This window comes from Leptopilina boulardi, unplaced genomic scaffold, assembly GCF_019393585.1.
Source record: "Leptopilina boulardi isolate dan_hultmark-lab unplaced genomic scaffold, ZJU_Lbou_2.1 LbouV2_31, whole genome shotgun sequence".
NCBI lineage: Eukaryota > Metazoa > Arthropoda > Insecta > Hymenoptera > Figitidae > Leptopilina > Leptopilina boulardi.
Window position 1 is genome coordinate 3,962,067 of NW_026137874.1, and position 22,705 is coordinate 3,984,771.

Below are 22,705 nucleotides of genomic sequence, written 5' to 3' on the forward strand. Positions count from 1 at the left end.
ATTAATATTATAATTATTATTATTATTTTTACATACTTAAGTACATTAAGTAAATTAATATTTTTTTATTAAGAAGCAATATAATTAACAAAAAAAATAAATTCAATAGTGAAAATAGTTTTATATTGCTTTATTAACGTTTTCTTATTATTAAGCATTTTATATAAGCGCGCTTTTTTTTACCTATAAGAGAGTTGTCGTAGCGCAAGCGCAGTAGCGTTTAGGTAGGGTCATTGGCAACTCTGCGTGAAACATGAGTTAGAAAAGAACAGAAATATATATATATATATGTATCCTTTTCTATCTCATGCATCTCGTTCGTGAATTTATTGTGTGATGGTCTTAAATTTTCACTATAACAGGGTGCGGTAGTTGATCTAGAATTATGAGACGACAAAATGATGGCGAGTTGTGAATTTGGAGAGTGGAAACACAATCCATCGTTCCTCCTCCATGTGAATTCACCTTTAAAATGTTGGTTATGATTTTGATTATAAATTATAATTATAAAAACAAGAAAGTTTGTTGAATTTTTGAAGCAATAAAAAGATAAACAAAAATCTGACAATAATTTTTGTTAAGTAAATATAATTAAACAAATATGTTTAAATTTGGATTCTCAAATGACTGTTCAATTCAAGGTACTTGCATTATTTTCAAGTTTTATATTAAAAAAATGTTTATTCTCTAATTTTTGTAAATAAGTACATACCTAACCATTAAATTGTAATCAAAAAATATATTTTTTTTAATTAAAATCTTTAAATATTCTATTGAAAATTTATTCAAATGAATATATTTTTTTTTTAAAAAGCACCATTTTAGCAATTGTAAACAAAATTTATTTCATTTGAATAAATATATTTGTTTTTTACCTAAATATTAAAAATAAGAAGATAAACAAAATTTAAAGAAAAAGAACTTTGAAAAAATCAATCATTATTTTGTAGTTTTTTGTAATAAATGGTTAAATGTAAAAGGTATTAAAATATTTGTAGTAAATCAAAATTCTAAATAGTAATTGAAATTATCAATTACGTTTAATACATTTAAATAATATGCAATATTTTATTTGATATGTGAAATAAGATTTTTATTTATCAAATTTTAAGAAAATAATTAATTGAATAATTTGTTGTATGAAAATCGAAATATAAAAGAAGATGGAGAAAACATGACAGATGATAACATTAAATGGATTATTGCATCTGAAGTACATATTTATCCAGAAGAAGTTGCTAGCAGGTATAAATGTATTGAGTACGATGAAAATAAATGTTTTTTTGATATATCATTAAAATTAGTACAAACAGACAAGGTTGTTACCAAATTAAAAGATGAAAATTATAAAGCAATTGTTGAAGCAGAATCTCGACATTCGGATCTCATTACTGCTAAATATGAAGGTTAGAGTAGTTAACATTATGCATGTAAGTTGATTTTAGAAAATTTGAAATTGTAAAAAACGTATAATATCTGTATATAGATATAATTTTTAGTTTATCTTAAGACCTTAAAAGGTTGGATCAGTTGAAAAATGATAGTCCTTATATGTATATTTTTATAGGTGGTTTAAAAATTTGGGAGTGTACTAATGATTTAGCTAATTATTTACTCCAGCAAAATTATTATTTAAATAACAAACAAGTATTGGATTTAGGATGTGGATCAGGTATAATAGGAATTTTATGCTTAATAAAAGGATCAACAGTTCATTTTCAAGACTATGTAAGTTTTATTTTCTAACTTTAAAATTACACATTGAAATTGAATTAACTATAGACAAATGTGAATTAATCACGGTGGTTTCAATAGAATAATGAAGTAATTACATATATCACTATACCGAATGTTATTTTGAATTTGGGCAATGCAGTCATTAATAATGGAAGAACAAAATTTTATTGTGGAGATTGGAAATCTTTTCTTTCTCTCTTGCTTAAGAATTCGAATAATGAAAATGAAAAATATGATTTCATTTTCACAAGTGAAACTATTTATAATTCAGATAACCATAAAAAGCTTTATGAAGTTTTTAAACAGAAATTAAAATTTGGTGGTCTTGGGTAAGTTAATAAAAGTTTTAAAAAAAATAAAAAATTTCACAGATGCAATTATATTTTTGCAACACAAAATTTTTAAGTTGTATTTAAATGTTATGAAAAGTAAATCATATTAAACGTATTTTAGTTTAGTAGCTGGAAAAACTCATTACTTCGGCGTTGGAGGAAGTATGAGAGAATTTCAAGATCTTGTAATAAAGGATGAAATATTTAATGTACAAACAGTTTGGAAAAGTAATGAAGGCAAGTAAATAAAAATTTTATATTTTCAATATTTAAAGAAATATGCAATTAAATTTTTATTTCAGGACTACAAAAAGAAATAATCGCATTATCACACCGTTAATACATTACACCATTTTGTGCAGTAATACTTCTATTATAATTTGTACTATTTGCATATAATATATTTTTTTTGTTAAATATATATATATATATATATTCTTTTTAATATGTATTAAATTGTTATGGAGACAATCTTTCATACACCCATCCATTCTCTCCCTGATGGAGTAAAATATTATCAATTTTTTCTCCAGATACAGGACGTCTAAACCGGATTCTGTCGTGTAAACGATCACTTTGTCCTTGCCAGAATTCTACAGCTTTAGGAACAAGAGTATAACCTCCCCTATAATAGAAAGAAAGTAAATATGTGTAAATGTGATTCTGTTTACAGAAATCTAACATACCAATAATTTGGTCGTGGAACATTTTTATCTGAAAATTGAGACAAATATTCTCGTTCTCGAATCATCAGAATTTCTCTTCCAGCAATTGGTGTACTTTGCTTACTAGCCCATGCACCAATTTGACTAGGAAATGGCCTACTCTGAAAATATGTATTCGAATCCTCAGACGATGTCTTCACGACAGTGCCCTCAATGCGAATCTTAAAATTATTTAATAAAATTAATTAAAGAAGTAGGATTTACGTATTCATTTTGCGGTCACTTCATACGTTATCATACATTATATTGTATAGTGAATGCAACATTAGTTGTGTCTAACGTTACTCAAGAAATTACATTGCGGATACAGCATATTTAATTGTTATAAATTATACAAAAGTAGACTTTTTAAGAATGAAAAAATGTTACTGCATTGTTAAAAAAAAAACATTTTAAAAAATTAATCCATTAACCCTACTATCTAATAATTTTTTTTATAGGAAATGATTATTTTAAAATAATAGTAACCGTGCGCCTTAATGATTCCCAAAAGAAGGTAAGTGCAGCATTTGGATTTTCTTCCTGAAATAAATATTTCGTAAGTTTTTTTTTTTTTAAATGAATATTAAAAAAAAATTTAAGAACTAAAGACTTACCAGATCTTTTCCTTTCCGACTTTCATAATTGGTATAAAACTTGAAACCCTCAGAACCATATCCTTTAAGTAACACTGGCCTTACAGATGGGATTCCGTCTCTAAAAATAATATAATTAAGTAAAGTTTTTATACATTTATGTAGTTGAATCTGACAAGAATAAAATTAATATTTTATTAAAGAGAAACTTTCACAAACTTTGTAGCTGTGCCTAAAAGCATAGCATTTGGTTCCAAAATAGATGGTGTATTGCAAGCTATTTCAAACCAAGCCTTAAACTGACCAAATGGCTCTTTACTGTTCAACTGATCTTCTGTAAATGTTTCATTTTTATCTTTATATTTAATTCGCATATCTGCAAAATGCAAATAGGTTACTTTCAGAAAATTAGTAATAAATATAATATAAATTATTAGCGTTTTCGACAAATGCTCCAATTATACTAGGTATATTCTGTAATTAATTTAAGCGAATTGCATTATAAATGAAAACTCGAATAATAATTATTATTATTTTGACTTAGAGCATAAGTTTGAAAACACCCTACAAGAATATATATACACCTGCAAGATTGTGACTGAAAATTTCCATAATAAACAACTGGTGTTAATATATATATACAATCTTCTATTTATCATTAATACATTTCATGAATAAGTTGAAATTATTAATTTATCTTAATTCACAGGTTCTTTAGTTATCATTTTTTACTTTCTATACATATACATTAGTCACTATTAGGTTAAGATAGAATAAAGCTTGTTTAAGGATATTTGTCACCTGATTTCGCATACAGACTAGTTCTAAAACACAACGCAAAACGCTGTCATATAAAATGGGAATAGGACATGACGCCCACATTCTGTTTGAAAAATAGGTGGCAACGGCTTTGACTGAAATATTAAAATGTACTGACCTAAAATTGTTTAAAACATTTTCAGGTGTTTTGAAAACAACATTTTTAAATCAAGTACTTATATTTGTATACAAATGTGTTATAAAATATTGAACATAAATAAAGGTTTAAAATATGTAATAATAAATCACGTAAAAATGTACTATATAAATCAGCTAGTAGGGCACTGGACATCTTCGTTTCTAGTTTTTATTTGTACAACTTCGTTTAATATTTTATTTTCCACTTCAAGAAGCAATGCAGGTTTCTTGTACTGTAAAAAAGATTTATATAAATAATATACTTATTTTAATGGCTATAAACTTTTTTCACGTCACTTGGATATTCAGGATATCTGTGTGCTGTGACAGAACTAATTAATACTTTAAATACACATAAATGTTGAAATGATTTTTTACTGTAAAACATTACCAATATTATTAACGTGTCAAATCGATGAGAAAAAGAAATATTTTCTTGTTTTGGTTTTAATCCAATGCGTTCCAAATCTGGAACTACTATCTTTTTGAAGTACTTTTTATTACTCGTCCTCACTGTAATTGTTTCATCTTCTTCAGCAGTCACAGAATAAACGTCTTTCGGATATGATAAATTTCTTATTCTCCATTCTAATGCACTTTTTGTCATTCTTCTTGACACCGATGGCTATTAAAATTTTTAAAATGACTTTAATCGAAAAAAAATAATTTATTAAATCCTTTTACAATGAAACGCATAAATCTTCCCTTAAAACCATTATAGATATTGACCTGAATTTTAAAGGAAGACATCAATGGATCTCACAACCAATGTATACATACAGCAGTTACACTTTCTCGAATTCCACTGATTTCTATATTTTCTTGAAATTTAGGTTCAGGATCACCAATCTCTACTTTCCAACCAATTTCTTGTCCAAGTTTCCCTTTTTCTTTCCAAATTCTTCGAATAAGAACACCCGTATTTAAGTGATATTCTTCTACCATTTCTTTATTATCTTTTAATAAATAATGGACTTTTCTACATCCTAAAGAAAATATTCAACTCATACTTTTCATGACAATAGTTATACATTATCAAAAAACAATAATAAAGTATAAACGTTACCATTTTGAATAATAGCAGTCTTTTTTGCATCTTTGATGCATTTTAACCAATCTTCACAAGACATGTCAAGTTCTTAATAAAACAAATATTTATTTATGGAAACGCAATTGTAAAAATATAAATTCAAGATACTGATTTTACAGATATCTCAAATGGATCATGGTTCTTGTGTTTACATGATTTGTTTGGAAACATACATTCCTATGAATTTCCATGAGCACAACTGAAAGCTGCTTCTACAATGTACAGTATAGTGTTGAGGCCTAAGCACAACTGATCGGATACGGGATGTGTAAGTTCCCGCAACCGTCTTTAATTATGCATTGAAAAACGGTTGAGCGAAACATTGGCGGACCGTTTTTCAACGCATAATTAAAGACGGTTGCGGGAACTTACATATCTCGTATCCGACTTGCGTACCCAACTCAGTTGTGCTTAGGCCATTATACAAATTCTTTTGGCCGTTTATTCCTATTGGGATCAGAAATCACGCGAAACTGACCCACCCCTGAGCCTTCTTGTGACAACCATCTTGGTTTTTTATCTCTTTCTTTTGTGTATGTTAGAGAAACACGGAATGAAAACATGGCCACCACAAGAAGGCTCTCACCAGATGGCGTATCGCAGTATTTCAGATCCCAATACTTTTCTGTCCTTGTCTTACGTACGTGTTGTCATGACAACGCTGAACTGTGGCCGTATCCATATGTTTAAGGTGAAATCACATTGAGACGTAAGTGTCAAATTTTATAACTAGACAATGAGTGCCAAAGAGATATATGTTTAACCTTTTTCCACTCATGATCTATAAGATCATAGGCGTTACAGAAGGCGAAACTTGACGCCTCCATGTAATTTCACCCTTAGGGTGAAAGAGATCATAAGAGTACGGCCACAGCTCAGCTAAGTAGGGTCGTCATAGTAACGTATAAGAGAGAGAGAGATGAAGAATTTTCATATTTCTGTTACTCTTATACGTTACTATGACGACTCTACACAGATAGCTGAGCTGTGACCAGTGAACTCTATACATATATCTGGAATGCTGTCTGCCATTGATGGTCGCGAATCGAGAGAGAGGTCTGATTCCGTTCCCTTTTCTTCTCTTGCTAAACTGCGCAGGCGTAGTACAATGCATTTCAAAAGTTTACTGTTAACTGTGTTAAGGCCTGAGCAGAATAGAAACGTAACCGGAATCGTGAATAGCAAAGGCAACCGGAAGAATGAATTAGAGAAGGATATATATAGATTGTTTGTCTTTCTCTAACTTATTCTTCCGGTTGCGTTAACGTTTACGATTTCGGTACATTTCTATTCTGCTCAGGTCTTTATGTCATGTTCACGTATATGTACTGTTAAATATTTTCTAATGGACCTGTACCGATAAAGAGGAATGCAGGAATCAGACCTCTCTCGCGGCTCGCGATTATCAATGGCAGACAGCATTCCAGATATATAGAGTTCAGTGGCTGTGACCGTACCCTAAATATGATAGAGATAAAGAAATATGTTTGTCTCTCTCGCACTCATAGTCAATTTTTTTTTTTTTCACTCACTCAATTTGACGCTTTAGGACTCCATGTGATTTCATAGAGGTGTGAATGGCCAAATGCGTCTATGCAAAAAGCCGTTTAATCAAAAGAAAAATAATGACCAAATGCTTCTGCATGCAAACATTGTGCACAAATGAGACCGTGTGACCGTACCCTAAGACATGACACGTCGCTTTCCCACTAGGAGCGCTGATATATTAATGTGATTGTGGGTAGTTCTTTTCAGAAATATAATTTTTTTCTTATTAAAAAACTCTTGTATTGCAATTTCAACGATTCGTCATGTTTATTGTTAAAAACAAAGTTATGAGCAAGGTAAGATTTTTATTATTCTTTTCTAATTCTAGTTTTTACATCTTCATACTTTACATTATAATGATAACATTCATTTGATTCTATTAATACCAAAAGTCTAATTCTCTTTCCGCCATCTTAGGTTATTGTGCAGTGTCGAATCGTGGTAGGGAACTGTCAGTTCGTCCGTCACTGTTTTATTATAATAATAAACGTATAATAATTAGTTTATTGTTCTTAATGTATTGAATATTGATTGAAAATTTAAAGAAGCATTTTTAGAATGCACATTCAGTATTGTAATTTGCATAAACTATATTAATTTTAATGTGTTCCAATTTGGTCAGTGTAGCTCATAATCGCGCTCAGAACGAAAGGACATTTCCACCATTACCATTATGAAATAGCACGTAGCTGTTTATACCGTACTAAGTAAAATAACATAGATAATTTTTGTAACTTCTTAATAGACTTTATGAAAAAATATTAAATTTGTAAATTAATTTTTTTTGTAAAATAGTAAAATAAAGTTTTAGATTCTTTTTTTTTATAATGAAGCGGCTTAAACCATTAATATAAAAACATCAGGTGCGCGGCAAATTTATTTTTTTCTGGAAGTAAATATGTCAGCTCAAAGGAAAAAGGGTCTGATGTTATATATATATATGTGTGTGTGTGTGTGTGTGTGTAATTAGGTGATTTAAATTATATGTTAAATATTTTCAAATCAATCTTATGTGTTCAAATAAAAAAAAGAGATCATTTGTCCAGTTTACTAGCCAAACAAGTGAAAAGAATTATTTGGTCAATCTGATATTTTTAAAATACAGTTTTAGAGAATTTAAATAATACTGAATGTGCTGGAAGGTGAAATCTTTAACGTAAATTGTAACTTTAAGTAATAATTATTTTTACTGATATGCTTTTAATGCTTAAGTAAAGGAATTTTAAATTTATTTGAACTGTTCAATAATAATTAAAATTAGTTGCTTCTTTGGAAAAATTCTTATTAAATTAATAAATAGACAAATACTAATCATTTGTAAAGATTATTATGTATCAGTTTAAAAATAATAGTTTTGAAAGTATTTTAAAATATTTAATAATAGTCTTCTTCATAAAAAATAAATGAAAGACAAAAGCTGGCTGAGTAAGAAATATTCAGGGTTTCTAACGGTCAGGGAAAAGTCAGGGAATTTCACAAAATTTTATTCAAAGTCAGGGAAATTTCTGTAAATTTCTACAAAAATTAAAATTTTTTAATCTAAAAAAACTTGAATGGTTTTTATTACCATTTGTCACTACCATTAGAAATTAATTTATTTTTACATATGTCAGTAACCATATTTTTGTCCAAAGAAAGCAGAAATAAGGTTATTAAAAAGTCAGGGAAAAATAAAAAAATGTCAGGGAGGAGTCAAGGAAAAGTCAGGGAATTTTTTTCTCAATCCTTGTTAGACACCCAGTCTACTGCTTATACAGCAAGTGCAATTAATTTCTATTTAAATTGTGAGCAATAATGACTTCATTTTTTGACGTTTTGTTTAATTAGAAATGGTTTATTCAAAAGATGAATTCAAATACTTATTTGTTTTCTGTCAACATCCATATAATACAGTATTGATGTTGACAGAAAACACCATTAAACATGATAATTAATTGTAGTATTATATTTGATGATATTATTTATTAAAACATTTATTTATTTTCAGTTTTACGTCAGGCAGTTAGAGAATTATTGCTGACAAGATAATATAATGCACGAATTTGAAGAAGGAACATTAGAAAGATCATCATGTTGCTGAGTTAGATAAAATGAGGTTTTCCGCTTTACAAGAGGACGGATACGGGCTTGGCTTGGGACAAGACCGATTCCCTAATGATGTTGACGAAAGTATGATGGCTGCCACTGGTGATATGGATCCAGATGGTGGTGGACCACCAGAAAAGGGTTCTATGACATCGAATCTCCCCCTTTTATTCGCAAATGGATATCCAACATCATTAGAAAAAATCACCCTGGTAAATATCTTATTCTACAAGAAACCATTGCTGTTATAAAAAAACAAATTTATATCGTAGACAAAGTATTGGTTATTTATATAAAAGTATAAGCATAAATTAAGTCTATTTTCCTCTGTTATATTATATATAAATTAGATATTTTTCAAATGATGGACGAAATAGAGGTGTTTCAGGTTCACAGTCATATAGTTTTGAATATTTAAATATAACAATTATAATAAGTATAATTACGATCAAGCGAGCGAGGAATAAATCCTTAGTAAATAATTTAAGTACAATGAAATTTGATCTAAATGCATCGTAATAATTTTCTTAAATTTCAGTTGGAACTAGAGCGATTTATTACATTTATGGTGCAATGTTCTTTGGGGCATGATACCGCTGAAGTAATCCGTCAACCTCAGTGGTGGCCTAAAGAAGTAAAATTTTCAAATCCTTTTGTCAGACCTAAGACAGTTAACGATGTAAGTATTTAGTAATTTGCATTAAAGCTGTAAAATTGTACAGAAGAAAGAAGTTTCGTTTATTTGTCTCAATTCATTAAGTGCCCTTTAAAGAAAAATTTTTCTCAAGGTGAATGTAATATTCTGAACGTTGATATTCGAGCTCAAGAATAGTAAATACCACTATTTTGGTGTATCATTATAAAGTATCAAGTATCATAATACTATGAAGAAAAGAAATGCTACATGATCTTGAGCAAAACTAAATTTTTTCTAATAATTTGCAACTATGTTTCTGAAAATATTTGACAATAATTTTTCATATTATACCAGCGCGTGGTTTTAATGAAATGGTAATAAAACTCATCATGTTAACAACTTTACATTTGGAAAAAATATTCCGTCGGGTCTGATCCAACAAGTTTCAGGGAAAATTCATAAGTTTTGTTGCTCTAGTTTTAAAGGTTTTAAAGTGAGATATTGATTTTAAATAATAAAATGAAATATACGGAATTTCAGAACTGGATTGGGAGTTTAAAGAAACTCGTATTTAGGTGCTATACGTATCACAGAAGCGAATATTTATTACGCTTCTGTTCGTATTTGACACAGTATCCACGAGAAAACCTTGAATATGTTAACAACTGGGATTCAACAACCAGTCTCTACCTGAAGAGTACCCGAAGACTTTTGGTGACATTCCGCAATGAGAATATGGTGTGTTGTACTTGCATGTCGTTAAATATTTGTTTATGATTTTGGAAAAAGTTTTTACAAAGATTAAACTTTTATTTTGCAGAACTATGATAAGAAAATTGAAAGTCCTCGAAAAATGTTGTTACCCTTTAATGGAGTCACATCTGCTTTTCCCAGTAAAACGAAAGCACAACATCAACTTTCGTTAGTTGTGGTGCAACCACCAAACGATGATATATATTTATGTGATAATTGTGACGCGGAACTGATAGGTTTCGATCAAATGAAGGTATTTGTAACGATCAATACATACATATATAGCACAATTCATTTTTGTGTTGTTCGTACATTACTTTTGATAAATGAATACTGTAGGAACACGAAAGGATATGCTGTGATCAAGAACAGAGTGGCAGTAATTCAAGGCCTTCGACACCGGATATCTTGTGCATTCAGCCGGAAATGGAGCAAAATCAATTTTTAGCATATTTTCATTTACTTCCACCCCAATCAACAAATATATGTTCAAATTCGTCGAAAGAAATTTTTATTAATCAGAATAACCCAATCCGATCATCGCGTCGAATTCGAGGAGCGGTAAACATGACAAGGTGTCCAACAATTCCTTTTTCCTCACCAGCTGGTATCGCTATGGCTAAAAAGTCAAAAATGATGACCGAAGGAATACAACAAGAGCGACTAGAAAGGATAGAAAGACATCTGACAGCACCTCCACTACTTTCTTGTTCATCTCGTCCGAAATGGCTGGACAGAATGATAGATGGAGATAGATGGAATATCACATACAAAACTCATCGTGAGAAACTGGGAAAGGACGTTTATTCTCATGAATATAAATTCAACAATTTTAAAAACAAACCTGGTATGATTTTTTCAGTTTTGTTGCCTTCTTAATCAATAACTTTTTGATCGAATCCAAACAAAAATGAAAATTCTATTATCAAGTTTTATAATTTTTTTTATAACTTTTACAGTGCTCAATATACGGTCCCAGTTGTTGTACGTAGCCTGTCAACCCATTTACGTAAGTATGACCTCACTAAATCAGGAACAAATACAGGAACTGCAGCATGATCCATCTAAATATAAAAGTCCCGTTCGTCAAGTGCCACGACCAAGATTACGTAGTTTGAAAAGGCAGCAGGCGGCAATTAATTCCAACCAAGGCCAATTTACATTTGGACATCCAATGGACCATGGGGAAGAAGTTATAGTCATTGACGATGAAGAAATAGTGCCAGAGGAAATGGCTATGGCTACTTTGACTCCAATTGGAAGAGTTTCTGGAATCGTCCACAGTCGATCAAACAATTATTCCGTACGACCTGCGAGTATTACTGTCAAAAGACACCGAACTAAAGTAAAGCATTCAAAATCCACTAGTGCGATCATGGTTGTTGATCTTTGTTCTTCCGATGAAGAAGAAAGTTCGAGTAAACGCATATCCACTGATGAAAATAAAGATCCCATGGACTATTCAGAGCCAGAAACCAGTTTTTCACGGTCATTTTCAACTGGCAAATTTTGTCCCAAACCTTGCATTTATCCTGTAGACTCGACAAATAATAGATATGCAGTTAACAATTTGTCTGCGGATAGTGACAATCGTGGTAATAAGTGTCTCGGTGATGTATTAAAGCATTCTTGTACTGGATTCACACCTATTCTTAGACAGACACCTTGAACGTCAATGACTGATCTAATGTGTTACAAACTTTTCTTTCTATTTATTACATGCACAACATTGTAATGAATAATTAAATAATTTCGAGCTAATGTTATTAAAAGGTGTTTCACTTTTGAACATATACTATAATGCGAAAGATCATGGTCTAAACTGTAGCTAAATATAAGATACGAATATTATAAAATCATTAAAGAAATAATGCCTTTCATTTTTAGTACAATTCACATTTTACAGGTTAAACAATTAATTTAAATGCCATAATCTATAATAATTTTTAATCTTTATTTTTTTATTCTCATATACCAATCATCATCATCATCATCATCATTATTATTATTATCATTCCTGTCAACATGGATGAAATTATAAGAAACCACCCCAAGTACAGCATTAGAAGGATGTTAAGAACATTTGTCACATTTAAAAATAATAGATGAGCATAACTACAATGAACTTTAATGTAAGTACTAACTGCTTATAGTTCATAAAACCATTTCATTTTATGTCCCTCAAATTATTAATTGTTGTCTACAATATCTTTCTTTTCTGTTTATACTTATTTCAATTACATTTAAAAACAATATCAATTTCGACATTGTCAGAATGTCTACTACACTAATAAAGTAAAGAAAAATTTCATTATAGAATTTGAGGGCCAGAAACAAAAGATTTGAACAAACATAAGCAATTGTAGCAGCAATATTAATCAACAACTCTGTGACTTTGGTTCTTAAAGAACCAATTGAAAACACAAGTTAAAATACTTTGATAATATTTATAAAAAATTTTGTTAATCTACTTTTAAATATGTTTACAATGTCAAAAAATAAAATTTTTATTTCGCAACATTGAATGTTAGGTATTAATTATTGATAATGAGATTTTTGTAAGTTATTCCCAAATAGAATAAATAATCATTATAGTTTGATATACTATTACGTCTTTCTTCTTCCTCCTTCATGAAATTACTTATTGTCCAAACAACTTTATAAAATTACTTGCAAGTTGAACACAGTATTTATTTTATTTTAACTATAATTTATTATAAAATAAATTTTATTATATAATTTACATAAATAATTTAAATAATTTTCTTTAACCACATATTTAACTCTTGAATATCGGCAATTGAATCTGAATCTTTGTTGAATGCACAACATTCAGCAAATTGAACGTTCATATTAAGATGAATAAATTCGAAATCAATTCCAATTTTTCCAAGAAAAGCATTTGAAGATGAATCATCAATCGATTCCAATTGACTGGACTTAGTTAAGCGAAGCAAATTTATTTCTTTTTCCAGGAGAGTTTTAATAACTCTCCACCCCTTAGCCATCGTTTGATCTTGTTTATTACACAATATAAGTATAGGAATATGTCTATTAATATTTATAATTGATAACAAACTGTACAAGAACCTAAAAAATACAAATTTTAAAGTACTCGTAAATATAATTATAAAATAGAATGCGTAAAAATCTAGAAAAAAGTGTACACGGGAAATCTAAAATAAAAAAAAAATAAATAAAAATATAATTATAACATATATTCGTTACTTACTCTGCAACATCACGAATATCTTTTTGCAATGTTACGGCATCAATTACATATACCAAAGCACGGGCAGAAGATTTATACTTGTCAAAATATTTGTATCTTAATCTTTCATGACCAGGAATATCTACAATACGCAAAGAATGCTGAAAAATAAATTAAATTATTGGTATATAAAAAATATATATTTAACACATTTGATCCAAATTAGTCATTTGTAATAAAAATCCAAATAACAGTGTATATCACTTTATAAATTGCTGCTATTTTTTCAAAATCATCTTTACAGACAGATGTTGCAGAAAAAGTATACATATTTCATAAACGTGTAAATTTGCCTTACATTATTTATAACGATGTCACCTGTGTTCTCTTTAACAGACGTATAAGTAGAAATTAATTTAGAATCCAATAATCGTGAAAAAAGTATCGTTTTTCCAGCATCACTAAGGCCTGTAATAAGAATACTATTCCCGGCAGACTTTCTTCTCCGCCATAAAGTAACTAAAACTATTAATAAATTTGTTCAAGTTTTTAATTTATTATAAGTAAATAAAAATTATATATATATATATATATATAAACATCATACTTACATAGTGTTAATATTACACAAAATACAGCTACTATAATTCCAAAAAACTGAGATTCAGTATTTCTTTCGGTTATTGGTTTCACTAATTTCTCCATAACTATTACTTTGTATTTGATAATAGTTATTGTAACAAATTCATTACTTTCATTATAAAACAGTTAGAAGAGTATTTAAATTAAATAATGCATATAAGGAAAACTGGTGACTGTTAAAGATGCGTATGTTGTATTGTACGATACACACGTGTTACAACGTGTTCGCTTTCACTAATTTTTAAGTTGAGTCTACAATAGTTGTTGATTATTATCACTGCACTAGTGCACTGTGTGTTTACCAAATTACGTTAAGGCGAAATCACATGAAGGCGGTTCCAGAATAGGTGCAAGAGAGATAGGCAGTCTATCTATCTCTCTTGCACTCATAAGATTTGCATTTGGACTTGCACTTGTACTTGGCTTTTGCACCTATTCTAGAACCGCCTTGAAGAATTGTATGTACACAAAGTCAAAAATCGAAGCTGAAAAATATGGGTCGTACTTGATTGCGTTTGAACGCTGCTTTTGCGTTGAATAATTGGGATCAGAAATCACGTGAAACTGACCCACGCCTGAGCCTTCTTGTGACAACCATCTTGGTTTTGTATCTCTTTCTTAAACATATGTTAGAGAAAGACGGAATGAAAACATGTCCGCCACAATAAGACTCACTAGATGGCGTGACGCAGTATAGTCCTAAGCACAATAGAAACGTAACCGGAATCGCAAACGGAAGAATTAGTAAGAGAAGAATAACAATGTATGACTATCCTTCTCTAACTCATTCATCCGTTTACGATTGCGATTGCGGTTACGTTCTATTCTGCTCAGGCCTTATTTCAGATACCAATGAGTGTAACAAGGATGAAAGTATATGCCTCTTTCTCTCTCCATTATTAAACAAAAATCTCAGCAAGCACACTTGCCGGGGCTTGCGCATAGGCGCTTCCGTAAGGTACTCCTTAGGCTGCAGTCCCATGGCAGCGTTTTGCGTTGCGTTTTGTCACTAGACTCTGAGTGTAAACATAGCAAACATATATCTGCATCTCTTTTACACTCATGATCTAGTGACAAAACGCAACGCAAAACGCTGCCATGGGACTGCAGCCTTAGGGTGAAATCACATGGAGACAGAAAGTGATAAGCGGAAAATTATTAGAGTGAAAGAGATAGGGATATATGTCTACATCTCTTGGACTCATAGTTTTCTACTTACGTGTCCATATGTAATTTCACCTATAGGTATGGTTAACTGGGCCTAACCCATATATATATATATATATATATATATATATTGGAATAAATTTATTTCCATTTAATGTAACTGTATTTTCACACCAGTGTTTTACAAAGCAACATAAAAAAAGTGATTAGTAGTTTAAGATATAATTTTTTTAATTCTGTAGTTGAATGACGGAATAATTTTTTAGTACATTTAAGAGATCAAAAATGTTGCCATGACTAAAATTAAAACAGTTGCAAATCATTTTTAAATAGTAAGTTTAAAAAAAAATAAATCTCTTGGAAACACTTGGAAATTTAATGTTAATCAAAAGTATTGGTTTTTATTAGTTACTTATAAATAAGTTTACAATATTAATTGTTGATTCATTTTTCTATTATTTTATTAATTTTATATAAATAAAATTAAAATTTTCTGTAAATGTAGTATAACTATAACCAACAAATCACTAAAAATTTATGAACTGTATGTACACAATATTAATAAAGTATATTTTGAATTATTTTATATTTGACAGAAAATGATTTCTAAATATTTAATAAAATTTTATTAATATTTCTGTTAATAGAATGAAGTAAAATTTAAGTATTCAAATACAATATAGTTTAGAAAAGAATGTGGAAAGTGTTAATAATGATGTTAATATTTAGTATACATTTATATAATAATAATTTTTAAAATAAATTTTGATTATCAAAATTAAAGCATATTGTATATTTATTTTAATGTTAATAATTTTTAATTAAATTAGGTATCGAGAGTTGCGTTCTTCGAATTTAAAAATTATAAACTAAAAATCATCATAATGGTCTCTGAGCAGGGAAATGAACATGGAGAAGATGCTCATCAAGAAAAATCAGATACAATATTAGATTCCTCTATATCTGTTAGTAGATCTTGTGCTTCAGAAAATATGCAAGATAATGCTTACGGATTAGACCTTAATTCATTAGAATCGGTAAGTGACGAAAAAGTGTTCTTACAGCATAATAACATTTTGGTCTCTACAAGTCAAGCAGTGGAAAGTAGAGATTCTCAAAGAATTAAACAAGAAGAGATAGAAGAAGAACATATAAAAGAAGTTAGGCTAAATAAAGCAGAAGCTTCAAGATGTGCTTCTGATTCAAGAGAAAAAGTAATAGAAAATTCTATTACACCTTTAGAAAAAAATGTAAAATGTAATCCATCATCAGTGCAAGATGTAGAAAGTACATCTACAGAAATGGTAAATAATACTTATTTACAAACTAATACTCAGTGTCACGGAAATACTCGAAGAAAACAAAGATTGTTAAATATGGTAGAAAATGAATACAAGAAAAATATAGAATCAACACATCCTGATAATGAAGAAAATTTTTTATTTGATATAAATTGTATTCCGAATGTAGATGATGCAAATAGCAATATCAGTTTGAACGTTGCAAAGTGCGACTCTCATAATTTTACAAAAACGAAGAGTTTTGTTAATTTAAATGTGCATAATGATTATGATTGCATGGAAGGTGCGATATCTTTACCTTTATGCACCTCAGCAATAATTCCTAAAACGATGACAGAAGATGATGAAAATATAAAAATAGATTGTAATAAGCCATTTAAATTACCAAGTTTAGTGAATTTATTTGAAGTAGCTAAGGCTCAAAGAGAAGAATTGGAAGAAAATGCAGGAGTCGTTTCTGATTTGTCCTCAAATCACGTCCATCAGTTTGAAGGTATCGAAGGATCAATTCATTCGTCTAATAGTAGTGATGGAAGTAATTCTGAAACTGAATCTCAACAAGCTTCAAGTAAACATGGCAGGTGTAGGAAGGTAACATTTTATGTTAAGTAAAATACAAGAATAATTAAGCAAGTAGAATTGTGTTTATACCGATTAATTTTCATGCAAATCCATCAAAACAATTATGTTTTAGATATGAGCAAAGATTACGAATCTGGTTGCAGAATTCCATATTGCTTAATGGCATTACTCCTGAAAACGCCAAAATGCAAGGTTTCGATAGCTTTGATAAATCTTTGAATACATTGGAATCTCCAAGGATTGGACTGCTCTGGCATGGTGTCCAAAGTATGGAGATAACGTCGCCGAAAGGAAAGTACGGTGTATTGTATAATTGAAAAATTACAAACAATACATTTATAGCAAGGGCAAGATTATATGTCAACATTTAGTATTGACGCTTATCACTTTCCTTTGATTTGACTCTCTGCCTTTTCCATCTTCACCGTCAACTTATTGCAAATAGGAGACGTCCAAGCCTCGGAGGTTTCTGTGTATGCACCAGATTCGTAATCAACGACCCCTAAAACCTCCTAGTAACGAGCTTCAGGTAAATTCGGTGTGTTGTATGTGCTTAGAAATTTATTGCTTTTTTAATTTTCTAAACACTGATAGTAATTTCATGTAATCTATGAGGTTTAAAAATGAAAAAGTATAATATAAATAAATAATTATAGAAATCATATAATATAAATAAAATAACAAGGAAGGAAGGAGTGGAATATTATCAACTGTGGCGAAGCACAGCAGGTCTTTCAACGCCTGAATCATTGTATGAAACTTTATATCCGAATCCTCCTCCATTACCACCTAGATCAGCTCATAAACCTCTTTATAGGACAACAGCTATATTGAGTACGCCACCCGAGTTACCTAAGAAATGCAATCTTAAGACTCCAATGCGACCCGAAGATTGCTTTGGATTTGAAATTGTAGATGTTGATGAAGGTCCTAATTTAAAGCAGGTAAGTGTGTCATTCATTTTTATTTAAAAATTGAATAACATTGTTGAAAGTTATTTTCTTGAATTTCTTTATTCACAGACTAGAACGGCTGTTACCAAAAGTATAGCACTTTTAAGTTCACCTAGATCTCATAGACAATTGACAAGACCTGAACCTGGAACAAGCAGCCAAATTGAATGTCCGCCTACTCCAACACATCGACCAAAACCATTACGTCCATTACCAATTTGTCCTTCTCCCAAGTCAACTTTAACATCTGAAGAACCTTTGCCTGCATGTAAGATTTACGACCAAATATTTATTTAATATCTATCTTTATTACTTTATGATGAATTATTTATTTTATAGCTTGGGAAGCTCGTATTGATAGTCACGGTCGAGTATTTTACATAGATCATGTTAATCGCACAACAACCTGGCAAAGTCCTGGATTAACCTCGCGCAATTTAGGCTGTGACCTGCGTCGACAACAACTTGACAGGCGATATCAAAGTGTGCGTCTGACTATTTCACGACAAGACATTGATCAAGAACCCAGTTCCTCGAATATTAATCCTAGTCAATTTGAAACCAACAGTGATAGGCCAACTGAAAGAAACACTAACAATAGAAGTGAATTTGATTCTTCTGGTGTAATCACAATACCCGCAGTCTTATTTTTAAGTAGACCAGACTTTTTTACAGTTCTCCATACTAATGCAGACGCTATGGAATTGTATAATCGCAATTCAAGCCTAAAACATATAATCAATAGAATTAGAAGAGATTCCACGGTGTTTCCACGATATGAACACAACAGAGATTTGGTAGTATTAGTCAATTTGTTCGCAGACGTAAATAAAGATTTACCAGTTGGTTATGAATCAAAACTAGATCGAAATGGCAAAGTAAGTTTTCCCTTCAATTTAGTAACAATAGTTATCAAATTTCACCCAATCAGAATATTCATTTACAATATAATCTTTCAGAGATTTTTTATTAATCATATGAGAAAAACAACATCATTTATTGACCCAAGATTACCGACGGAAGCAACACATCCGAGAACAAGTGCTGAAGAAGTACCACTTCCTCCACCAAGAACACAGCAACCAGTGATTTCGGCAACTGCAGTTACGACTGCTCAACCCGACATTCCCGTAGCATATAATGATAAGGTTGTAGCTTTTTTACGCCAACCAAACATAATGGACATTCTCAAAGAACGACATTCAGCTTTTAGTCAAAATGTTGCTTTGAAAGAAAAAATTAATACAATTCGAGTTGAAGGATCCACATCTTTGCAACGTTTAGGGCATGATGTCCCTTTGGCATTACTTTTAAGGTACTATTATGTATTAAGAATTGCACTTCTCGAAATGTGAATGAAATGTTTTTAAGCATTTATTAAAAATCTTTTCTTCATTTTTAGTTTATTTGAGCAAGAAATTATGTCATATATTCCTGGTATTGGAAGATCTCCTCTCAGCAGTCCCCATGCCTCTCCTGGTTTAGCTAGAGCTTCAGCCAGAGCACCTGCTCCGTATCGGAGAGATTTTGAAGCAAAACTCCGCACTTTTTACAGAAAACTAGAAAGCAAAGGTTATGGTCAAGGTCCCGGTAAATTGAAGTAAGTCTTTCAACTTATTTTTGCCCTGAGACAATTTCATACGTCAATAGTTATTAAGCCAGCGGAAAATTGATCTCATCTACGATATATTTTATACAGATTGCACATCAGACGAGAACACTTATTGGAAGACGCTTTTACTCATATAATGGCAGTATCAAAAAAAGATCTGCAAAAGGGAAAACTTGTTGTAATTTTTGATCATGAAGAAGGCTTGGATTACGGAGGACCGTCTAGAGAATTTTTTTTTCATTTATCACGTGAACTCTTTAATCCTTATTATGGTTTATTTGAGTATTCAGCTAATGATACTTACACGGTTCAAGTGTCACCGATGTCTGCCTTTGTAGATAATTACCATGACTGGTTTAGATTTTCAGGAAGAGTTTTAGGATTGGCATTAGTTCATCAGTACTTACTTGATGCTTTTTTCACAAGACCTTTTTATAAAGCACTCTTGAAAATATCAGCAAGTTTAAGTGATTTAGAAAGCTTGGATCAGGAATTTCACCAAAGTTTATTGTGGATTAAGGAAAAAGATATAAGCATAGAGCCTTTAGAGTTAACTTTTTCTGTGACTGAAGAATTACTAGGAAAAGTAACAGAGCGAGAACTAAAACCTGGTGGCAGAAATATTTCAGTAACTGAAAAGAATAAGAAAGAATATTTGGAACGTATTTTGCGTTGGCGTTTAGAAAGAGGAGTTGCTGAGCAAACAGAGTCTTTGGTTAGAGGTTTTTATGAAGTTGTTGATCCTCGTTTAGTTTCAGTATTTGATGCACGAGAATTAGAACTAGTAATAGCTGGTGCTGCCGAAATAGATCTAAATGACTGGAGAGCCCATACTGAGTACAGAAGTGGTTATCATGATACTCACCCTGTAGTGGAATGGTTTTGGAGCAGTATTACTCATTTTACAAACGAACAAAGACTAAGACTATTGCAGTTTGTCACTGGAACGTCTAGTATTCCTTATGAAGGATTTTCAGCTTTACGTGGATCTACAGGACCTAGAAAATTCTGCATTGAGAAATGGGGGAAACCAAACAGTCTACCAAGGTAAAAAGTAACATTTTTATTTCAAAAATCGCTATTCATTAGTATGTACTTAAGTAATAACTTATTTCTTGATGAAAAAACAGAGCTCACACTTGTTTCAATCGTTTGGATCTTCCACCTTATCCGACTCCAGAAATTTTATATGAAAAATTATTGCTGGCAGTAGAGGAAACTTGTACCTTTGGAATAGAATAAGATATTCAAAAATTACAATGTCAGGTAAATAAAAAAAATATTTAAATTCACATAAAATATAACATCTCCCAAATTAATATTCTACTTCGTAACATGAGCATAATAATTGGAAAAATTATGAAAATCAAAATGTAAATATTTTTAGGAAGTTTTCATTATACATGGGTTTAATACGTTTTTTAGTTGCATAATTACAGAAAATCATAAAACAATTTCTAAAAAATCTACGTTTAGTGCAATTCAAATAAAGTACTTAAATAATAATAATAATAAAAATAATACTTTATTTCATTGCTCACCTTTTTTAAGAGCTTTTATAATTTTTTCTCATGTACATAAATATAACTTAACTTATGTATCAAATTCTATGAAAAATCCCTTTTCACAATGTCAGCAACAACATATTACATGATATATTTAAGGGAGGGAGGGGGTGTAAATTACCTCAAATATGTATCACGTAATATGTGAATGATCCAGTCATTTTTTTAAGTAAAAAATACATTTCTGTTTATCGTTAATTTGATGAAAAATTTTTACAAAAATCGTTATATTGAATAAAAATACAAAATTCTACGCAACAACGAATAAATATTTAAATGCATGTAATAAGAAATTTTATTAAATGTTGTTTAGCTAATGTTTAAATTTTCAATTATAATATTTATATATACATATAATAAATATGTAATAGACGGTAAACACTGAAGGATATGAAAATATATGTACTCCGCATAAAGACATAATGAATGTATATAGAGTAATTAACTGAGAATACAGTTGCCAATTTATACTCGTGTGATCATTATAGTGTGTAAAATCTTTTTTCTTCTATCTGCCTGGAAATTTTATCATTTTGTGCATTTAAAGCAGATGCGAAATAAGCAATTACCGCCAGTGAAGGTATAAACATCATGGCGCAAAAGTTTTCATTTTAAGAATAACACATTACTTCCTTACAGGAATAAGCTCGTAAGCGTAAAATTAAATTTCATGACATTAAAATAAACGATTATATAATTTGATTAGACAGTTATTCATCATTATTATAGAGTTAAAACAACTGGCTATGGATCAGCCCACGAACTCGAGAATGCACACCGCTTACTATAGGATGAGTGTCAGTTTTCTGCAGAATTTTTGAAATCTCATTAAGGTGTAAAGTTAATCAATTTAATATACTCTCAAATAAAAGTCATTTGATAAAATCTGTAAAAATATCCACACTTACCTTACAGTAACAGATAATGATTTTAGATTTAACTGTTATTTTCTTTTAGCAATATTGTAAGTTATGAAAAGTTGAATAAAAGAAATGAAAATGAATTATAAATTTGTTTTTTTTGTATAAAGAAACACACACTGAAATCAAAATTGACTGATAGAAAAAGAAGTCGGGCGCAAAGATAAGAAGCTGCCAGACAGTAATGCAAGCTTATCATTGTAGAAATGGAAATTTGTACCTACCCTATAAATAGTCGATAAAATCTATTGGGCAATATTTAAAAATAATATATATACACTACAGATAAAGGATATTTACAAAAGAGTTTTTT

At 30.1% G+C, this 22,705-nt stretch overlaps 6 protein-coding genes across 14 annotated transcripts; 3 read left to right on the forward strand and 3 right to left on the reverse strand.

Annotated features, from left to right (window-relative positions):
* Positions 1-445: 445 nt before the first annotated feature.
* LOC127283509 (histidine protein methyltransferase 1 homolog) lies at positions 446-2,525 on the forward strand. The gene is made up of 6 exons (XM_051308452.1): positions 446-641; positions 1,161-1,406; positions 1,568-1,728; positions 1,816-2,066; positions 2,191-2,306; positions 2,372-2,525. The coding sequence occupies exons 1-6, from the start codon at positions 602-604 to the stop codon at positions 2,407-2,409; spliced, it is 852 nt and encodes a 283-aa protein (XP_051164409.1). The 5' UTR covers positions 446-601; the 3' UTR covers positions 2,410-2,525.
* Positions 2,338-4,195, reverse strand: LOC127283511 (pyridoxine/pyridoxamine 5'-phosphate oxidase-like). The gene is made up of 6 exons (XM_051308455.1): positions 3,954-4,195; positions 3,589-3,745; positions 3,391-3,490; positions 3,263-3,316; positions 2,756-2,955; positions 2,338-2,694 (listed from the first exon to the last, which is right to left on the reverse strand). The coding sequence occupies exons 1-6, from the start codon at positions 3,979-3,981 to the stop codon at positions 2,529-2,531; spliced, it is 705 nt and encodes a 234-aa protein (XP_051164412.1). The 5' UTR covers positions 3,982-4,195; the 3' UTR covers positions 2,338-2,528.
* Positions 4,196-4,348: 153 nt separating this feature from the next.
* Positions 4,349-5,639, reverse strand: LOC127283512 (protein DPCD). Its single transcript, XM_051308456.1, has 4 exons — positions 5,393-5,639; positions 5,107-5,312; positions 4,718-4,951; positions 4,349-4,559 (listed from the first exon to the last, which is right to left on the reverse strand). Exons 1-4 carry the CDS (start codon positions 5,454-5,456, stop codon positions 4,458-4,460), a joined length of 606 nt encoding a protein of 201 aa, XP_051164413.1. The 5' UTR covers positions 5,457-5,639; the 3' UTR covers positions 4,349-4,457.
* Positions 5,640-7,096: 1,457 nt separating this feature from the next.
* LOC127283507 (uncharacterized) lies at positions 7,097-13,039 on the forward strand. 7 transcript variants are annotated; one of them, XR_007843364.1, is made up of 8 exons: positions 7,097-7,260; positions 8,952-9,261; positions 9,588-9,728; positions 10,227-10,424; positions 10,507-10,692; positions 10,779-11,286; positions 11,399-12,571; positions 12,757-13,039. XR_007843364.1 is itself a non-coding variant. In XM_051308445.1 (7 exons), the coding sequence occupies exons 2-7, from the start codon at positions 9,055-9,057 to the stop codon at positions 12,106-12,108; spliced, it is 1,950 nt and encodes a 649-aa protein (XP_051164402.1). In that variant the 5' UTR covers positions 7,097-7,260; positions 8,952-9,054; the 3' UTR covers positions 12,109-13,039. The 7 variants fall into 7 exon arrangements, 6 of the variants coding, with proteins under 6 accessions (XP_051164402.1, XP_051164408.1, XP_051164403.1 ...); XM_051308445.1 differs by having other exon boundaries at positions 11,399-13,039; XM_051308451.1 differs by lacking the exon at positions 7,097-7,260 and adding an exon at positions 7,388-7,453 and having other exon boundaries at positions 11,399-13,039.
* An 89-nt stretch (positions 13,040-13,128) lies between these two features.
* LOC127283510 (signal recognition particle receptor subunit beta) lies at positions 13,129-14,538 on the reverse strand. Its single transcript, XM_051308453.1, has 4 exons — positions 14,262-14,538; positions 14,009-14,175; positions 13,672-13,811; positions 13,129-13,529 (listed from the first exon to the last, which is right to left on the reverse strand). Exons 1-4 carry the CDS (start codon positions 14,353-14,355, stop codon positions 13,193-13,195), a joined length of 738 nt encoding a protein of 245 aa, XP_051164410.1. The 5' UTR covers positions 14,356-14,538; the 3' UTR covers positions 13,129-13,192.
* Positions 14,539-15,609: 1,071 nt separating this feature from the next.
* LOC127283354 (E3 ubiquitin-protein ligase HECW2-like) lies at positions 15,610-22,475 on the forward strand. Of its 3 annotated transcripts, XM_051308151.1 has the most exons (10): positions 15,610-15,791; positions 16,290-17,351; positions 17,999-18,286; positions 18,365-18,563; positions 18,635-19,173; positions 19,255-19,610; positions 19,698-19,895; positions 19,995-20,954; positions 21,038-21,173; positions 22,202-22,475. In XM_051308151.1, exons 2-9 carry the CDS (start codon positions 16,344-16,346, stop codon positions 21,147-21,149), a joined length of 3,660 nt encoding a protein of 1,219 aa, XP_051164108.1. In that variant the 5' UTR covers positions 15,610-15,791; positions 16,290-16,343; the 3' UTR covers positions 21,150-21,173; positions 22,202-22,475. The 3 variants fall into 3 exon arrangements, with proteins under 3 accessions (XP_051164108.1, XP_051164107.1, XP_051164109.1); XM_051308150.1 differs by having other exon boundaries at positions 21,038-22,475; XM_051308152.1 differs by lacking the exons at positions 15,610-15,791; positions 16,290-17,351 and adding an exon at positions 17,462-17,871 and having other exon boundaries at positions 21,038-22,475.
* Positions 22,476-22,705: the final 230 nt, after the last annotated feature.